We start from the raw sequence: 16,820 nt of genomic DNA on the forward strand, positions 1-16,820 counted from the left end.
TAACAAAGGGAGTTCACAGTTCACATCAGCTAAAGATGCTAAAGTAGAAGATATACTACAAAAACACAAATCAAAAAGAAAACGTGCAAGATACAGGTTCTGGAGAGAGAGATGAATGGAGGTGAATGGCAGAAACTAAGGCAATCTAAGTACATCCCATAAACAAAGAAAGTTAACTGGGACAAAATGGAAGAAAATGAAGGGCACAGTGGACAGTTGATTTGTGCAAGTTGCCCCAGTAAAGCTGGCAGGATCATGACATAAAGCCCCTAAAAGAAAGGAAATTTTGAGAATTAAAGAAGAAATTGAGTAAGAAAGGAATATGGTAAATGGAGAGAAAAAGAAGAGATCTCTAAATTGAAAGAAGATATTCAAGTAATGGAGGATCATAAAATAAGAAAGCCCAAAATTCATCAAAAAATAATCCGAGAAAGAGAAAACAAGACTTATATGTATCGAATCCAAGCAGAGAAGAATGAAGATAGAATTACCTGATCCTTGATGGGAAGAGGGAACTAAAACCAAAAGCTTTCGTGGAAACAACAGTGGTGAAACACAATACCTGATAGGACAGACTCAGCTAAATTAACAGAGTCAGTTGGTTAGGAATCCTGGATCTGAGGTTAGAATGAAATCAACCACATGGTGCACAATGGAAATAATATCATTGACCATCAGAGTACCTCCATTTGCCTTTAGAGTCTTGGATGACACCTGTCAAGGAATGTAAAGAACCTTAGGGGATGTTAGAAACATGAATGCATAATCCACTGATCTATGAGAATGATTTTGTAGTGGTTCTTTATTGTAAAATATGAGAAACATCATAGAAATGAAGCTGTTTTTTCTAAGAAATAAAAATAACCAGGTATGTCAATGATGCATAAGCCTAATGACCACTGTGAAGAGTACTGGAAGAAACCTGTATGTTGAGTTAAACAACGATGATAGACAATGGGCTATATATATATATATATATATATATCAGAAGTATAAATATGAGAGAAAGAAAATCAAATTGAAGATAAAGTAAATCAAAATTTTAACTGAAATGTTTAAAACATGGTATCATTCTTGTACATACAAAAATTAACAAAGGAAAGACTACAAAATGAATGGTAATGAAAGCTTAAAGTAATAAGCTCAAAAGTTCTGGTAACTGCTGAAATATAAAAAACATCTGAAGACAAGTAGTGGTGCAAAATGAATGATATGTTGCCCCCCTATTGTGAAGGCTATGGTCTAATGATGATTACATCATGGGTTGGCATGATACACTATGGCAAGTGTAAAAGTGGAAGCTTTGTTCAAGGTTTTTGGTATCTGTAGGGAGTTACACAGCAGTGTGTGTAAGGTGATTGCTCTTTGTTGTGCAGAGAAGTGAATCATGTTACTGAAAAATACTTTTTCTGTCCACAAAACTTCAAGAACACTTTTTCTTAAATCACTTGTCAAAAAACTATTTTAGAAACTGATTTAAACAATTTATAAACAGCATTTACAATGGTACAAAACAAATATCATTATTTTTTTATCCACAGAACACTCAAAACCCAAACTCTGATTTATACAAAATTGCAAAAACTATGGACAACTATTTAAATGGAACTTATACTTTCTTTAGTTTCAAGACAAAATAATTTTGATGGTTATTTATCAGCTAGTCCAACAACAATATACCCCGAGCTCTTACCATCATGAATTACACACTTCACTACCTCTGGCTCAAAGAAAACTCTTGATATTTAATATGGCAGCATACTTTGTTTTGATTGATACGTACACCACTCCATGAAGTCAAATGGGACTTACTAACATATAGAAATTACTTCTTAATGAATGTGATACTTTATTACTCAAAAGAATATTATGTAAGCTAATCTATCATTATACTCACACCATAAGAAGCATGTAATTCTAAAGCAGCATTGCTGTGGAAGCACATGGCCATTAAGTTTATGCTTTTTGTTAATTTTGTTTTAGAGACTGAGTTTACAATCTTATTGTTAGACCATATACTAAAACCTTATTCTTGCAAGTTCAACCAAGTTGACATTTTGTGTCTTAAGACAGATTTTGGTGTTCTAGCATGTCAAAGTTTTGACCAATAAATACTACCATAATTATGCTTCTATTCTTTTTTCTACTGCTAAATTCTTATACTTTAACCTTGGTACTACCACAGGGGTACAATTCTTCATTGTTCAATGTTTAGTAAATAGTACTCACCTTGACCCCACCATTGGGGTACTGGGGACAACCTTTCACTGGCCCAACAACTGACTCTCCCTTATGCTCCACAACAAATTCTGTTCGCCATGACTCATGTAATGAAGTAATATTTTTTATAAGAGGTACAAAAGAAGTTCCATCCATGAAGCCTGGTTTTTTAATACCAGCCAAGTCCAAAAATGTTGCAGCAAAGTCTATGTTAAGAACAGGTTTCTGTAATGTATAATAAAAAGATAAATAATAGTACTAATGCATGAAAAAATACATCTGACTTTAAATATTAAAATTTAGTAAAGTGGGTTTAATATTAAATTTACAGCTAGACAACAGCAACAAAAAAGCGCAAAAATCTCTTGGACACTACAATGCCTAAAAATAAACTTTTGTATCACATTTAAATACAGCTACTATATTTCAATTTGTTATCACAAATTGGAGCATAAAAGATTTACCAACATAAATGCTGGATTGACATAAAAACCAAAGTATGATACAAACACATGAAACAGTCAACTTCAAGCACTCTGCAATAATAATGCTAAGAAAATTAAAATTAATTCCTGACAAATTTCAATTCCTAAATTGTTTAAAACAGAAGGAAATAAAATATATTTAACTGTCAACATTTTAGAGCATAAGTTAAAGATTTATTTCCCCCCTTTTCTTTTTACCTACCACATACAAAACTTTTCTTGTATCCTATGCATTCACAAATTAATCATTTGTTTGAAATGTATATTAATTTCTAGATTTAATTTCTAATTATGGAACTGAAGTTAACATTTTCCTAAACTGAAAATGCATTTTCAATAACACTTACATCCACTGACACTATAGCCATTTCTTGATCTCCAGGGTTTCCACTCTGCCCATCTAAGAGTGAAAATGCTTGCTCCAGTCTTTTATATCCCACTCGATTGCCCTTGGCAAATTCTAATTTGCAAAATTATCCATCAACTTCAATGCGCCCTCTATCTAATTACTGTATATAAGCACCTCATTCAGATAATGTAATCACTTTTTCAAGAGATAAACTAGCTTTTAGTAGGGAGGTAAGGTGGAAGAGTGTCAGCAGAGGTGAAAATTATTGGAAATACATTTTCAGTTTAGGAAAATGTTAACTTTCAAAACATACTTACCTCCATTGATACAATAGCTAGAATCCCACATTGAGAAGGTGGAGGGTCCAGCACAGACATGAAACATACAGAAAGCATCTGTATAGACCAGAAGTGTACCAAGATAAAGATGGTACAAGAGTGGGGGAACTGCACTACATTCAGAACAGGTATGCTCTTCACCAGAAATCAGTTCCTATAACAAAGGTAGAATAAAATATGAGTAATTGTCAGTACAGGCCAGCCCCAACCAGATAGCTGAGGTTCCACAACTCTGTGTTGGAATTAAGGGGATCATGGTACCTAATCCCATGTTGGTGGCAAGAGTTATTGGACAGCAATGTTACATATACTTTTGATTGGATCCCAACCTGTAGCCAAAAACTGATGCGTTCACACCACCAGAATCACAATGAGAAATTAAGACATTCCAAAGTGGACAAACTTTCTCCTCCACCTGGTGAAGTCCAAATGGCAACACCCCAGGCTCGGAATGATGGGATTGTGTATGCCACACTCAACCAAAGGAACAGAACTCATCTGGTTTGGAATTATGAACATTCTTCCTCACTCCCCAATCAAGTGGGCAAGGAGTATTCCACTTGCCCCTGGAATTATGGAGAGGACATGGAACCTGTGCTCAATCAAGGACCTAGGATGGGACCACTCCACATTCAAAGTTATGATAGTGGAGATAGTGGACCTCCTTCCATGAACAATACAACACTGACCAAAGAGAAGGGCCATGCACCCCCAAATCAGATAGCTCTGTGTCAAATCTGAACTGGTATTAGGAGTAGGTTCCCACGGAGGCTGGTACCACTCCTACTGACATCTGGGAGAAACATCCAGGGACCCAAGGAGGAGGGCCCCCAACTTCGGCCTATTCTCCAAGAGTGGAGGAACACACTCAAACACTCTGGAGAAAAATCCTTTGTCCACCACTCCAGTGACTAGAAACTTGGGGTGGTAAGGATTCCAGAGCTCCACTAGTAGGATCTGTGTGTGTGGGGGGGTGGGGGGGGGGGTAATACGCATCGAGGAGCCCTGAGGAACAGTGCTCTGGAAACTTTACAATAGGTGAACCAAGTTTCCTACATTTTTTAAAAGCAAACTAACCCAGATTCATTCAACCTGAAGATTGGCAGGGACGATGAGTGGCAGTCCATACTAATAAGGTAATACCATCCGTAGGCACTTAGATGGTCTTATGGAACACCCTTTTTCGACGGAGCCTGTTGCAACCTGTAGTAATTATAGTGAAAGTGGTTGCCAGTGCAGAATTGAAAAAAGAAACCATACATGCCTGGGCAACACTTGCTACAGAATGGGATCCAGTGAAAAATAAAGGGACCCTGAAAATAAAAGTATATGATTGAGGAAACTGCCAGATCATGTAATTAATGAAATAGAAAAGTATTAGGAGTAGTTCACATACCAGCGCGCACAATGTCTTCCAGATGGCAATTCAACCGAGCAGCTAATGACATAGAGATAGGACAAATCTGGTGAAATGTGACATGCAAAAGATTCCTCTCCTGTAATGATAATCCATTATAGGATATGTGAATCAATTTATGAATCCACCTTGTTAGGGTAATAGGAGATAAGTCACGGGAAATAGAAAGATTCCAATGAATGAACAATCGATTCCTACTTCCTGGAAATGAGTTAGTACGAGCAACATAACACTTGAGGGCCCTAACAGAACATAACAAACAATCAGGATCAGAACAGTCATAAAGGTGAGAAATGGATGGCAAATGAATTGGTGAGAAGGATCTTTCCCCTTCCCTAGCTGCCAGTCTTTGGAAGAAAAGAACTGTCAGGGTAATGCAGAACAAATGTGGAATGATAAGAAGTACAATGCACATGAATTGCAAACAACTCCAACTGATGACGTCCACAAACCAACAACAACAAAAAATACAACTTAAGAGAAAGGTGAAACAAAGAACTCAAAGCTAAGGGTTCAAAGGGAGGATGAGTCAATGCATGTAAAACAAATGTTAAATCCCAGTTTGGTAATTGAAAAGGTGTGGGTCAAAGAATACAAAAGGATTTGAGTAGACCTGATAGTACTGAGGATTCAAAAACCTTCCAATTCAGGGAATACCAAAAAATAGTGGATAAGGATGCCTTATATAAAGAAACCATAGACAAAGCAAGACCCCTCTCAAATACCCAAGTCAGAAATCGGGATATGGTAGATACTTTAGGATGAAGAGGGTTTAAATTCCTTTTATTAAACCAGTGATAATAAGTATTCCATTTCCATTGATAAACGGCTGTGGTTGGCCTATGGAGAGATTTAGTTAAATTCAGAAAAACCTTAGAAGTTAAACTCTTATGTCGGACAAAGGACCACATAACTTCCAAGCTTGAAGATTGAGTTTCTGAATATCTGGGTGGAGAATGTCTGATTGAGGTTGTCTCAACAGAGACTGTCAGTGTGAAAGAGGTATAGGTTCCTGCAGATCCCGAAGAAGTGAAAACCACATTAGAGCTGGCCAATATGGTGCAACCAAGAAAACTTGACAGGGAGTGGAACGAACCATAGTCAGAACCCGGGCAATAGCCGAATCGAGGGAAAGGCATACAGATGTAAACCTGTCCAGTCCTGACTGAACTCATCTACTGCCAATGCTTAAGGATGAAGTATTGGAGACCAAAACAACTGCAGTTGAGAATTCCAATGAGTTGCAAAGGCATCAATCATTGGAGACCCATTCTGAGAGCAAATCCACAGAAAAACCTCATGATGTAGCATCCATTTCGTCAGAAGAATTTGGTTGGGTCAAGACAAGTGATCTGCAATTAAATTCATCACTCCTGGAACATGACATGCTAAAAGACTGATAAGATGGGAATGAGCCCAGTAAAGAAGATCTACGGTACAAAAACAAAGGTCTCAAGAATGTGTGCCTCCTTGATTAGAAATCTGAGAAACCACCGTGGAATTATCGGAATGTATCATGACAATTTTTCCCTTCAAGAGAGACAGACCTTGAACTATATCCCGATGTACTGCAAGGAGTTCTAGAATGTTGATATGGAGGGTAGACTTGTCTTCTGTCCAAATATCCTGAAACTCCTGACCTTGAAGATAAGCTCCCCATCCCTGAAGAGATGTATCTGTTAACAGATAGATCGCGGGACGAGTTGTGGAATGGGTACCCAATAGTAGTGTTGTTCCGATCCAACCACCATTTGCAATCAATGATGTTGCTCCTGAGTAATGAGACAAAGTGATACAAAGGATTGGAATGCATGATCCATGTACCTCATATGTGCTCGTCCCAATGAAATTAAGAGGTTTGAGGGATGCACACATCCCATAAAGAGAAAGAACCATCTGCAAAGTAGGAGGAGACACAAGTAAAAGCCTGGCGGTTCTTTCCATGGCTTGTAGCCTGATAGGGGTTGGTTGAGCTCGACTTAAGTGAGTATTGATAAACACACCCAGATGGACGAGATATTGCACCAGTGACAATAGATTTCTCCAGTCTGATAAGGAAGACCACTTTTGTGGCTTTTGAAAGGAAAGCTTGAGAGTGTGGTTCTGCTAACTGATGGGATGCTGCCAGAAGGAGCCAGTCATCCATATAATGATGTGTGCACAAGCACACGGAATGCAGATGATGATAAAAAGCTCAAACAACTCTGCAGAAGACATAAGGTGCAGATACAAAACAAAAAGGTAGAGCCCTGAATTGCCATACCTTATTCTCGTGCACAAATTTGAGAAACCTCCAGGAAGATTTTGCTACGGGAATTTGGAGATAAGCGTCAGTAACATCAAACTTGGTCATCTAGAGCTCTGGCACAAAGTGCCATCATAGGTAGAGAAAAGATTCTTTAGTAAGGTGAGGAGGATCTAAAAATTTGTTGAGTCGAGACAGATCAATGATTGGATGCCAATCTCCTGTCATCTTGGGTACAATGAATAAACAAGAATAAAATCTCAGAATAGTGGGATCGACCCTTTCTACCCTTTCGACCCTTTTGACTAACAATTCTCTTATGGCCTGGGAACGAAGCTCCACTCACCATGGATCTGTTGGAGGTGAAAAGGCAACAGGTTGTGCAGATAATGGTGGATGTGATGTAAATTGAATGACCAACCCTGAAGCCAAAAGATGAAGTACCCATGGATCCCTGGTGAAAAAGCTCCAAATGTCCAGAAAGTGATGTAATTGAGCTCCCACTGCTCCCCTGCCTATGGGATAGTCACTGACGCCATTGTTGACAGTCTGTCCAAGCCAAAGATCTTTAAGAATACAGACGGACTCTAATATGGGAACCAATAGACCTGGGAACCGAAGAAAGAGGTCAGGAAACACTCCCACATTAGTGCCAGAAAAGCGAGAAGCCAACGACGATAAAGAAGAATGTAAACATGCTGAATTAATTTGTGATTCTAACGTTTCTGGAACTCTGGCACACCACATGGGACAGAAAAAAGGAGCTTTCTGTAACTCCCTGAGGGCAGAAGATGGTAAACAAATACTTTGTAACAAGGTGTCTCTACCCAATAAATCCCAACAACAAACCTGCCAAGAAACCAGAGAAAGAACTCAAGAACCTAATTCGTCCTCAAATTACTGAGGAAAACATTGATAGGCTCCTGACAAAAGTTGGATCAAAGATAAATACCTGAGGACAGTCGTGAGAGTAAGATGAGTCTGAGAAAACTATGATCTGTTCAAAGTGATCACAGGTTCCAATCTAAAACCCCACAGGTCTAAAAGGGGTCCATCCATTGAGAATCTATATATACCTCCACCTGGCGGTGATAAGCCAAAGCATGCTGTTCTGATAAACATGGGGGACAAGGCATTGTTACCCTGCTGCATAACTGAGTGGCAAAGATCCCAGCATGAACAGCAATATAAGAAGGAGGAGGAAAAACCAAGTTGTCACTTGCCGACCTTTCTGCCAAAAAATGTCAAGTGCAATAGAAGAGACCCCCAAAACCTCACAAACCCGAGTAACCAACTGAAGACGCTAATCAAAAGGATCCTCTGTTGAGGCCGACCTAGTAAAAGAAAGAGCCGGAAAAAGCGAGTCTAAATTCTCCCCAGCTGGTCCCAAGTCATTTGCTAATGCTGCCTCAGAACCCCTTGATCCACATATATGTCACCATCTCGCAATGAATCACATCACAGACAGCCTCGACTGAGAGTGACCCCCTCTCCTGGCCACTGACAAACACCAGATAGCAGAGGTAGAAGACAAGAGTCTGATTGGCCTACGTAGTAGATACATTAACTCGGGAATTCATACCTGTCAGTATGTTTTATTTTTAAATTGATTTATAAATATAAATGAAGATATAACAGTAGTAAAAATATTTTGAAAGACGCAACATAAATTGTGAATAATCACAACACTCCAGTTTACAGAAACCCGTGCCAAACACTTTGGTGAGAAAAAAATTATTACATTATCTAAATGAGGTGCTTATGTACAGTACCTAGATATGGGGCGCATTGAAATTTATAGAGAATTTTGCAAATTAGAAATTGCCAAGGGCATTCGAGTGAGATATAAAAGACTGGAGCAAGTATTTTCAATGCTTAGATTGGCAAAGTATGGAAACCCTGGAAGTCAAGAAACAGCTATAGTGTCAGCAGAGATAAGTATGTTTTGGAATATTTTAATTCTCAGGACAATTCCTTTATAGCAACAAATCCTTACCTTAACCACTGTTCCAGGTGTTATTCCTGGTCCCCTCACTAGCAAAGGAACTCTGATATCAAACTCATAAAGCTGTCTTTTATCTTGTGGAAGTGAAAACTGACCTACAATGATACTTTTTATGTGCATTTTTCTTATTTATCCATCAAGTTATCTGCATACAATAATAACAAAAATACACAAATACATACCATATATGAAGTACTTACAGCTAAACTATGCTGTCAAGGTACTACCAGGGTGTATTAGTAGCATGCTGGTCAAAAGTGACAGGTAGCAGATGGAAGATGTATTTCCCTTCATCTAAGAATACAGGTAGGTTATGTAGCACTAAGTATTTGAAAATGTGTAACATTTCTCATACTACTGCTGTTGGCAGTTGGACATATGAAGAGTAAGTTTTAATAAACCTGCCAGTCTTAAAGAAGACCTTAAATTATAAAGCTCAACATAATATGCATTAGTACACACTTATTTTACAATAGTTTACAAATGTTCTTGAGCATGAAAGTTCTTGTTCTGCATGCAGAATCTTTGTTTTACATATCTATTATACTTAAATAGTTTACAAATGTACTTGAGCATGAAAGTTCTTGTTCTGCATGAGAGTCTTTATTTCAAAAAATGTATTATACTTAAAGATATCCCAATATACAACACTCACTTGAAAGTGAACTTAAAATCAACATTTCTGGCCAAACAATAACCAAGTATCCAGACTGTTAGCAGAAATGAAAAACTGCTATCATAAAACATTATTTACTGGACCAATTGGAAGCCTATTGTATTGGTAAACATTCTCTTTCTTTAAACTGGACCAAATGGAAGCCATGTCTATTGGTAAATGTTAGCATTTTCCTAAACTGAAAATGTATTTCCAAAAGATACTTACCTCCTCTCACAAAACAACTTTTATCGATTAGTACTGCCTTCTATTGGTGAAAATTTTCAATGCTCGCCACTAGCCTTCCACCTCCAATATGAGTGGTACATAACCGCTATCGTAACCAGCACCTTCTTCACATTTGAACTCATTAATCACTTCAAGATTGTTCATAAGACCTACACTATATATCACAGGAAGTGGGAAGCCTGGGGAAAAAATATAAGCAGAGGTAAGTATCTATCGAAAATACATTTTCAGTGTAGGAAAATGCTAACTTCTGATATGATATCTTTCTCTCACAAAATAGTTAGAATCCTACATTCAACTGGCAGAGGGCCTGTGTAAAAATGAGCCCCATTTAGGAAGCACCCAAAGAAAGACCAGGAGGTGTGGAACCAAAAGAGAAAACATCACATCTCAGCAAGAGACTGCATTACATCTGATTCAGGTATACTCTTTACTCTTTTGTGACTGTGTTGCAAACATAAGGCAGAAAAACATAAAGTAATCCTAGAATATGTATGACCAATTAATAGGACCCTTGAGTGTCGAGTGGCTAGAGCGTGACAGACCATAGTGGTAGTTCGACCTCATCCAACACCAGGCAGTATCTGAAATGGTACATTAGATCCGCGATAGGTAGAGGATCACCTACCTCTTCACTTCAAAATGGGAATTGGTAGGGAAGGCGAGCTTCCGTACCAAGATCAGTCTCCACTTGTGCACATTTTCAACACAACCAACACCAGATCTGCTGGGAACTGACATCTAGTGGATGGTAGGAAGGTGGAAATCCCTGGCGGGATGATATCTCCAGTCCAAAACCTGGCAGCAAGGGGTATAGTATTTCAAGTCCATGGTAGGAGGAGGATACCCGGCCGTGCACAAGTGGGAAAACGTGCTGCATCCAGCTACAACCAACACTAGATCCACTTGGAACTGACATCCAGAAGACAGTAGGAAGAGGGACTGCAAAATGAGGTGCATCTCCATTCCAAAACCTCGCATCAATGGGCATTTGGTATCCAGTCCACAGTAGGAGGAGGGATACTGGCCAGCACACATGAGGACTTAATTAGCTGGACCATCTCCAACCAACACCGGACCCACCAGGAATGTACATCTGGAAGATGGTAGGAAGGAGGAATGACATGGTAGAAAAAAACAATCAATCAGATATATAGACAGGAATACAGCATAGTGCTGCAACCAAAACCTGGTGGCATCTGGAAATGTACATCAGGTCTGCAGAAGGAAATGTATACACTAGCAACACCTGCAGAATGCCACTGCCCTATTCTCATCTGAGTGGTATAATTCATCTCTCAGGAAGACAGGCCTCCATCATCCAGCACCCCAGCAGCTAGAAACTAGTAAGTGGTAGGGGCTCCCATACTCCACTAGAAGAAAGGATGGGAAAACTCGGAGGGTCTGGAGGACTGCATCACCACAGACAGTACAGTGGGTGACCATGATACCCTATTTTGTAAAGCAGAGCTACTATGTCGACAGAGTTGTTCAACCAAAACATGATGAAATCTGGAATTGTACATCACGTCTATGGTAGGAAGAATCTCAACACTGCGGAGTATCAGAGATGGGCAGCAATCTCTGTCTGCTTTACTCATGTTAGTCCATGAGTGTATGGTCCAGGTCAAACATATTTATGAAGTATAAAACCATTAGAGAGAACTATTAGCAGTCTTATGGAACACCCCATCTCTACGGTGTGCATAACCCAATCCTGCAATGTAATTGTTTAAGCATAGATGACAATAGAACAGAGACACACAACCAACACCTGGTGGCACCTGGAATTATACATCAGGTTTGCAGTAGGAAAGGCTACAATGTAATTGACATCAAACATGGTCACAGGATGGACAGTGAGAATTTTCCAAAAAAAAAAGTATGACTTGTCAGGCACCACTTGCCACAGAGTGGGATCCACAATATGCTAGTGAAAAAGGCCCCTAAAAAAATAAGAAAAGTTGAAAAATGCAACCTTTCATAATTCCAAAATGAGAAAATATAAATAAACAGTAAAGAAAAACTAAGTCTGTAGTATAAAGAACAATGTTGACAAATCCACAAGCAAAAAGCAGCATGTCTGTACAGTACAACTGTCAATTGAAAAGTGATTAATGAGTGCAAATGTGAAGAGGGCTCTGGTTACAATAGGGGTTGTATTGCACTTCTATTGGTGGAGGGCTGCTGCATGATCATTTGCAGAAGCAGGAAGTGGAAGGCTAGCGGCAAGAATTGAAAATTTGTGCCGATAGAGGGTAGTACTAATAAAAAAAAAACTATTTTGTGTTAACATATCGTATTGGAAATTATCCAAATGGAAGCAAGAGACTTGAAATGTTTTTATTGTTTTAATACAAATTTTGTTAATTATGATACTTACCTAAATGAAATCCATTATCTGAAGAGAAGAAAATGTAAGTGTTATTCAAAGCCTTTATTCTCTTCAGAACATGGAACACTTTCTGAACCAGATCATCAACTGATAGTAACGTACGCCATCTGGAAACACAAAACAAAGTCGTTTTCATGATAGAGAACAATCTTGTAATAGTTGTATAGAAAATCTTAAAGCACAAACTCTAATTTTATACATAAATACATATGTATATCCATACTTCTATAATACCTAGTGATAAGGGTTTGTACTGCAAACTGGTGTAATGCTTACAACATATGGATGGAGCTCAAACAAATAGCAACAAATAGTTCATTTTTAAATAACTTTTTATAAAATTGTTTTGTGTCACACTAAGCAATGTTCATCTGTTTACACTAGGCTGAATGACAGACATAGAACAATCAAATTTTGCCTTTGCTTGTTTGTTTGTTTTGTTTAATTTCATGTACATCTCAAGGGCTATCTGTACTAGCCATCCCTAATTTCAACGTGCTAGATTATAGGGAAGGCAGCTAGTCAACACCACACACTGCCAACTATTGAGCTACTCTTTACTAACAAATAGTGGGGATGCTTATAACATTGAAATGCCTCCATGGCTAAAGGGCAATTAATTAAAGTGACAGGATTCAAACCCATAATCTGCAGATTGCAAATTTAGTGCCCTAACCACCAGCCATTTCAGGCCTCATTACACTTGCAACATTTTTCCTTGTATGCCTTGGCCAAAGTTGTTTTACAATGGTTGGTATCAAAAATTAAGAAATATTTAACGACTATGTATATATATATATATACATTCTTGAACTTAAGGGATAACAAAAATAAATATTGCTAACATGCATACAATTTTAAGGTTCTTCAAGGAATATTTTTCAACAAAAATCTCAGCTAACAGACTGGTTAAGTTAGAAAATGAAATGAATGTGAAGTCCAATTAACTCCAAAATCAGTATTTAGCGATTTTAAAAATGTCCTTAACAGTTAATGATTAGATGCCTAAAATCACTACATTTACTATATTTGCAGAAATAATTACTAACTAACCAAAATAATAAATAATCACTAGATGTAGTTATAAAATAAATAAAGTATATACAGGCTATTCCCAGAGGCCTTTTCTTTGCTACTGAATGAAGTCATATAACATTTTGAATCACGTAATGTTATTTGTACCTTCCATATGACTTGTCAGAGCCCTTTAACCTGTGCTGCCTGATTGGAAAGATTTCTTATACAATGTGCATATTGTTTTGTTGAGATTATTGCATCCTTCAGCTAAATGCAATCACAAAATAGCATCTTTTTGTTGCACACACACCCATAGATATTCAAGTCCTGAATGCACTGAAAATTTTGCAAAATTCATTATTTTTAACTCTAGCACAAAATTATAGAAATTACTTATATTTCTTCATGGCTAAAATTTCACTTGTAGAGGATAATATTCCTGAATTTTTCATTATCTCTGACTTTTACATATTTCTTTCCAATAAGCAGTAATTTACTGATATCTAATAATTGTTATGACTTAAAATAAATTCACTAACTTTTCATGGCTTTGAAGGATGTGTATGAATCCTCCTTACAAGTCTTTAAAAAGAAACCATACTTTTCTATAACACACTTTGCCACAAACAGAAGCAACTTAAAGAACAAGAAAAATTATACTCTACCGATTTCTAAATGTTTCATCAATATTTTTAATAACCTCATTTGATAATGGATGAGGTGGCTGTTGAAGCAACCAATGTTTTTCCTGAAATAAAAAAAAGAGTACATAGATTGCTCTTCTACCCTTAAAAATTACAAAAACAATGATAAGTAATATTTTGTGAAGCCACAAATACAAAGAAAGCTCCACAAAATGTATCAACTTTGGAATAATCCAAACACATAAAATTTTGCTTATCCAACCAAGAGTAACTCCATAATTACTGGCCCGATTAAATGGTGTTTCTATTCATACAAAAATATTCTAACTGTATAAGTGCTCACTGGTTTTATCAGTTCAAGCACTGTTGTTCAATGTAATAATATATCTGAAACCAAAAACAAAAAAACTTGAAAGATTACTCATTAAGTAAAAGTGTTTTACCAAGGTGCTTAAAGTTTGTTGTGTAAATGAATTAGCACTCCTTTTCTTTGGTATGAACACAAGCTGTAGATTGTTGATTTATTCTATCATTTCAAGAATACAGTAACTAAATATACAAACAAATTTCATGTTAAGACAACACAATACAGTAACTACATGCACAAACAAGTTTCACATAAAGAGAACACAAAACAGCAGAGTAATAAACACATGTCTCACATCAAAACAACACAAAGAGAAAGTACATATACAATAAGGTTTTATACCAAAACAACTCACTATAGGAACCATATATACAAACAAGTTTCATACCAAAATAACATAATACTGGAACTACATAGACAAATAAGTTTCACATCAAAACAATACAATACAGGAGCATACTACACAAACATGTTTCACATCAAAACAATACAATACAGGAGCATACTACACAAACATGTTTCACATCAAAACCACATCATAATACAGGAACTACACAACAAAGAGTTTTATATCCAGGCGACACATTCAGGAATAAAATATGAAAGCACATTTCACATCAAGACAGTACAATACACGAACTACATACACAAACGGGTTTCATATCACAAAAATACAACACAGGAACTACATACAAAAACGTGTTTTGTATAAAGATAACACAATGCAGGAGCTACATATAACAATATATTTCACATAAAGGCAGCACAATATAGGAATTACACACAACAGCAAGTTTCATATCAAGATAACACAATACAAATTACATACAAAAACACTTTTAATGTCAAGAGAACACAGTACAGGAACTAATACAACAAATTTCACATCAAGGTAACTGTTTTTTTTATTTCGCAATGTAATTTCTTTATTTTTCTTGGACATCAAATTCCACATACTGACAAAATTTAAACAGCTGCTTGTCAGTTTAATATTTTCCAATCCTATACCTTTTTTAAGGGCAAATTAAAAACTACAACTGAATATTTACATTTTGAATTTTGTTTTGATATAAAATAGTAAAAAAAATCCAAGTTGCTAATCAAGCCAAACTGTGATTATTTCCCTCTCAGTTGTAAGTTTTATTTGGGAATTAAAAACTTAAAGTTACTTGCCTACTTATCAACATACAAAACATAGCTGAGATTCTGTGGGTTTAGATATAATTTTATTCTTTATATGAATTTCAATTTTATAAATATTATGTTATTAAGCCAGAAGTCATTCTGGATCATGTCTTCAAATACTTTAATTATATCATTGTTTTGCATTTTTTGTAAGCTAAATAAAGGTAATACATAAATTTTATTGGCTCTCATGCATTTTTCGTTTGGCAGTTGCTTTTTCATTTTACAAATGTTACTGCTGATAAAAATTTGAAAGTATGAGAGAATCAGCTATATGCAATTTATAAAAGGAGAAAAGGGGTAACTTTTATCCAATGACAGAACAAAATAAGTATTATCTATTTATACTTGTTTCAATGAAATATGTTTTATTTCAAAATTTATTTCAACAAACTGGAATAGCACATGATGCATTAGATCTCTAACTCTACTGTTGTTAAGTATGTATGAAACTTGGCCTTCGAACAATTACATATTTATTTCATAATGGTATTATCTCAACTGGGTTCAAAAATGTTCAATGTTTATTATACTATATATTTGTAGTGTTTAAACATCAGATATGGTGACATTTGAAGTATCAATAGTTAGGAATGCATATGCAGAAATGACAACATACTCTCATGGAGCTGAAAAGGGTTAACAAGAAATAAGAGTTTTTGTCATTTGTGAAAAATGCTTATAAATATTCCACAAGAATGTTATCAAGTTTGTACTTCTTTAGTTCTCATTATCCAGAAAAATGGAGATTATAAGTCTAACATACTTAATCCAAAATCCACAGAGAGAAGTAATTACTTTGTAATCAGTCATACTCTAAATACCATAAACGTATATCTAAGGTTATTATGATAAAGGAAAGAAAGTTAATACAAAGACCAAATGCTCTATTTATTAAAGAGAAATAAGGACAAAATTTAAACTACTCCTAGTTATCGATTCATCCTAGTTTCAACTTCTCATTTTTCAGTAATACACAACATATTATGATGACAAATTTAGTGATTAATTGCAAATAAGAAGTTTCAATTAGAAGTTTAAAAAATATAATGCTCAATCACATTTAGGTATTTCAATTTGCTGGCACTAACCTTTCCACCATAAACACCAAAGTTTGGTGTTCGTGGAGCTAATTTTGTTGAAAAATTCTTGGCATACCATGGAACAGGAGTGAAAGGAGAATGGGGAGCTGGAGGTGACAGCATCATGAAAAAAGGGCTTTTTTGAGAAAATTCCTTTAAAAATTGTG

General features: G+C 36.3%; 1 protein-coding gene across 1 annotated transcript in view; it reads right to left on the reverse strand.

The window, feature by feature from the left end:
• Window positions 1-594: 594 nt before the first annotated feature.
• The window catches only part of LOC106478422 (N-acetylglucosamine-6-sulfatase-like), a 37,538-nt gene continuing 21,312 nt past the window's right edge, over window positions 595-16,820 (reverse strand). The window contains exons 7-12 of the mRNA XM_022382025.1: window positions 16,663-16,820; window positions 14,041-14,123; window positions 12,347-12,465; window positions 9,051-9,154; window positions 2,230-2,445; window positions 595-714 (exon numbers count right to left, since the gene is read on the reverse strand). Of these exons, the coding sequence (XP_022237733.1) occupies window positions 595-714; window positions 2,230-2,445; window positions 9,051-9,154; window positions 12,347-12,465; window positions 14,041-14,123; window positions 16,663-16,820 (800 nt within the window). The remainder of the gene's footprint in view (window positions 715-2,229; window positions 2,446-9,050; window positions 9,155-12,346; window positions 12,466-14,040; window positions 14,124-16,662) is intronic.

This window comes from Limulus polyphemus, unplaced genomic scaffold (genome assembly GCF_000517525.1).
Source record: "Limulus polyphemus unplaced genomic scaffold, Limulus_polyphemus-2.1.2 Scaffold210, whole genome shotgun sequence".
NCBI classification, from domain to species: domain Eukaryota; kingdom Metazoa; phylum Arthropoda; class Merostomata; order Xiphosura; family Limulidae; genus Limulus; species Limulus polyphemus.